Source organism: Meles meles, chromosome 2 (assembly GCF_922984935.1).
Source record: "Meles meles chromosome 2, mMelMel3.1 paternal haplotype, whole genome shotgun sequence".
Lineage (NCBI taxonomy): Eukaryota > Metazoa > Chordata > Mammalia > Carnivora > Mustelidae > Meles > Meles meles.
The window spans coordinates 94,106,614-94,109,065 of record NC_060067.1 but is presented as its reverse complement, the minus strand read 5'-3'; the positions used below and the strand labels follow the sequence as shown (position 1 = coordinate 94,109,065).

Below are 2,452 nucleotides of genomic sequence, written 5' to 3'. Positions count from 1 at the left end.
CATAAGACTATCCACCTGATTTTCAAAGTACTTTAGGTTAGTGTGTTAAGTTTTTTCCGTGTGTAATTAGCTGGCATTCTTTTTATAGCTATAAATCAACTAAGCATTGTTTTTCAAAACGATTTGCAGGTTAAACAATATTTTTCCCAAGTTGCTGAGGATACCAAACTTATAACAAGCTTCATTAAGAATAATTTTTAATAAACATAACAAAAAAGACTAAGTCTGATTTCCTTTTACGTAAATATTTAATTTTGTTGATTGCTAGTTTACAAGTGTTTAAATGGACAAGAATGATTTTACCTCTTCAATAACACTTTTATATTAATTCATGATATTTTGATTCAATATATGGTCACAAATCTCCACACATTACCCATTAATATTTTTAATGGGGATGTAATAATAACAACACTACATATAAAACACATCATTATTTTGGTGCTTTTACAAATCTTTTCTCCAGTTGTAAGTTCTAAAAAAACCCCAAAATTTAAAAATTCTAAGAATTAGAGAATACCGAAAATGTAATGAAGTTGAATTCCACCTTTGTAATATTTCCATTTTATCCTAAAAGAGAACATTAAAAAATGTGACGTTGCTATACCAGACCACCTTGCTAATGGTATAAAAGATTGCCAGGAGCAAGAAATTGTGTCATTGATATGTGGAATTTTTTTAGTTATATCTACAAATCATTAGGAACAATGTTCGAAATAACAAACAAAATCTGGTGGTCATCCCTGAACCATTTGATGTTGCTTAGTCTATATCAATTTTTTTTTCCACTCAAAATAAGCATCCTCCCCTCAATTGCCTTTAAAAAAAATACATTACACAGTACAGTAACAGAAATCAAAGACAGCACAAACTATTTTGAAGAACAGAAAAATCTGTAGCACACAAACATATAGTAAAGAGGAGACTTCTTTGGGGACAGTAATCAATTAGCTTGTAATTCATTATGAAGATTTCTCTTTCCTTTTATGGGGAGAGTCTACTCTATTTGAAGTTGCTACACCATTTTCTGTTCCTTTTCTAGAAGACCTCCCTTTAGTCCGTTTCTTCTTCACGACAGGGGCCTGAAGAGTAGTGTCTTCTTCCATCCACCTCTGAAGCTGGACATTAAATAAATTCCATGTTATGTATGCTTGGATGGTGCAACTGGATGAAAGAACAGCAATTTTAGCCGCCAACACATTTACATTTCCACCAATAGCATCTGGATTCCGATTCTGCCCTCCGGCCAGGTGAAAGCCAACAGTCACCACAGACACAATTAAAGTCACAAGTCGACCCAAAATAAACACAATTGCCCACAGAGAAAACTCTTTCTGATACTTTTCATCACTAAAATAAAACAGGTCACAAATGTGGGAAAGTAACTCAACAAAGTAGTGCATCATCAAAAGAACAAGTCCCAGATGATTCAAGTACAAGAGGTAAGCTCCAGCGATGTGAAAGAGGTGAAGGCCAATGTAGACAAGTTGACGAGGGATATCTTGCTTTTTGATTCTCTGGAAATAGAGTTCAGGAAAGGCATGAAACCAGTAAGCCAACTGTGATATGTAGAAAAATTTCATTTGGAAGGTCATCATATTATGGGGATGAGCCCTCCATAAGAGAGTTGGGTCTGACAGACAGTTTTCAGAAATTAGAATGAATGTGCCCCAAATACAAGAAACAAGGTAGAATACACTAAACTGGCCAGATTCATTAAATTTGCTTTGTTTCGGTTTGGGGAACTGCATTCGCCTGTTAATTTTATCCAACACATACTCCTGAATTGTGGCGTGAATGATGATTGCCACTAGCATGTAGAAGAAAACCGTGGCCAAATCTTTGATGCCATAATAGTAAAGGAACTTTGATTCTGTGGCTCGCTCTTCTGCTGCAGGAAAGGTAACACTGTGCTGAAGAGTAATAAAAACGATAGATGCTTCGGCCGTTCCCTCGAACATAAGCCCCAGCACGAAGAACATCCCCACACAGGCGACGAGGTCCGCATGATTCTGCAGGATGAATTCGTGGCTCAGGACTGGGGGGTTCTTGGTGCTCTTCTTACGAAACGCCATGGCAGCGCTTCCCAGATACTCACCGACGAGCCGCAGCTGCCTCCCCCTGGCTGCTCCTCACAGCGCCGCCGCTGCCGCAGCTCCGGGGGCTTCGCTTCCCATCCCCGAGCCAGTCCCGGGTCGCCGCGGCCGCCCAGAAAAAAATAAATCAAAGGCAAGGGCCGAGCAGGACTGAGCATGCGCGCCAGGGGGACGGCGGAGGCAGGGAAGGGAATCGAGTGCCGCGCCCCTGCCCGGCGCCAGGCCCGGGGTTGCGAGCGTGGATCTTCCACGTTGATCGTCGCCTCTTGAAATCCGCTGGCCCCGTCGGGATGCTCCCGAATTCTGTTTCAGTGTCATCTTCGTCAGTAATCATGACAAAGCAGGCTAGAACTCTG

General features: G+C 40.8%; 1 protein-coding gene across 1 annotated transcript; it reads right to left on the bottom strand.

The window, feature by feature from the left end:
- Nucleotides 1-280: 280 nt before the first annotated feature.
- TRAM1L1 (translocation associated membrane protein 1 like 1) lies at nucleotides 281-2,197 on the bottom strand. Its single transcript, XM_045997276.1, has one exon. It carries the CDS (start codon nucleotides 2,073-2,075, stop codon nucleotides 963-965), a length of 1,113 nt encoding a protein of 370 aa, XP_045853232.1. The 5' UTR covers nucleotides 2,076-2,197; the 3' UTR covers nucleotides 281-962.
- Between the last annotated feature and the right edge of the window lie 255 nt (nucleotides 2,198-2,452).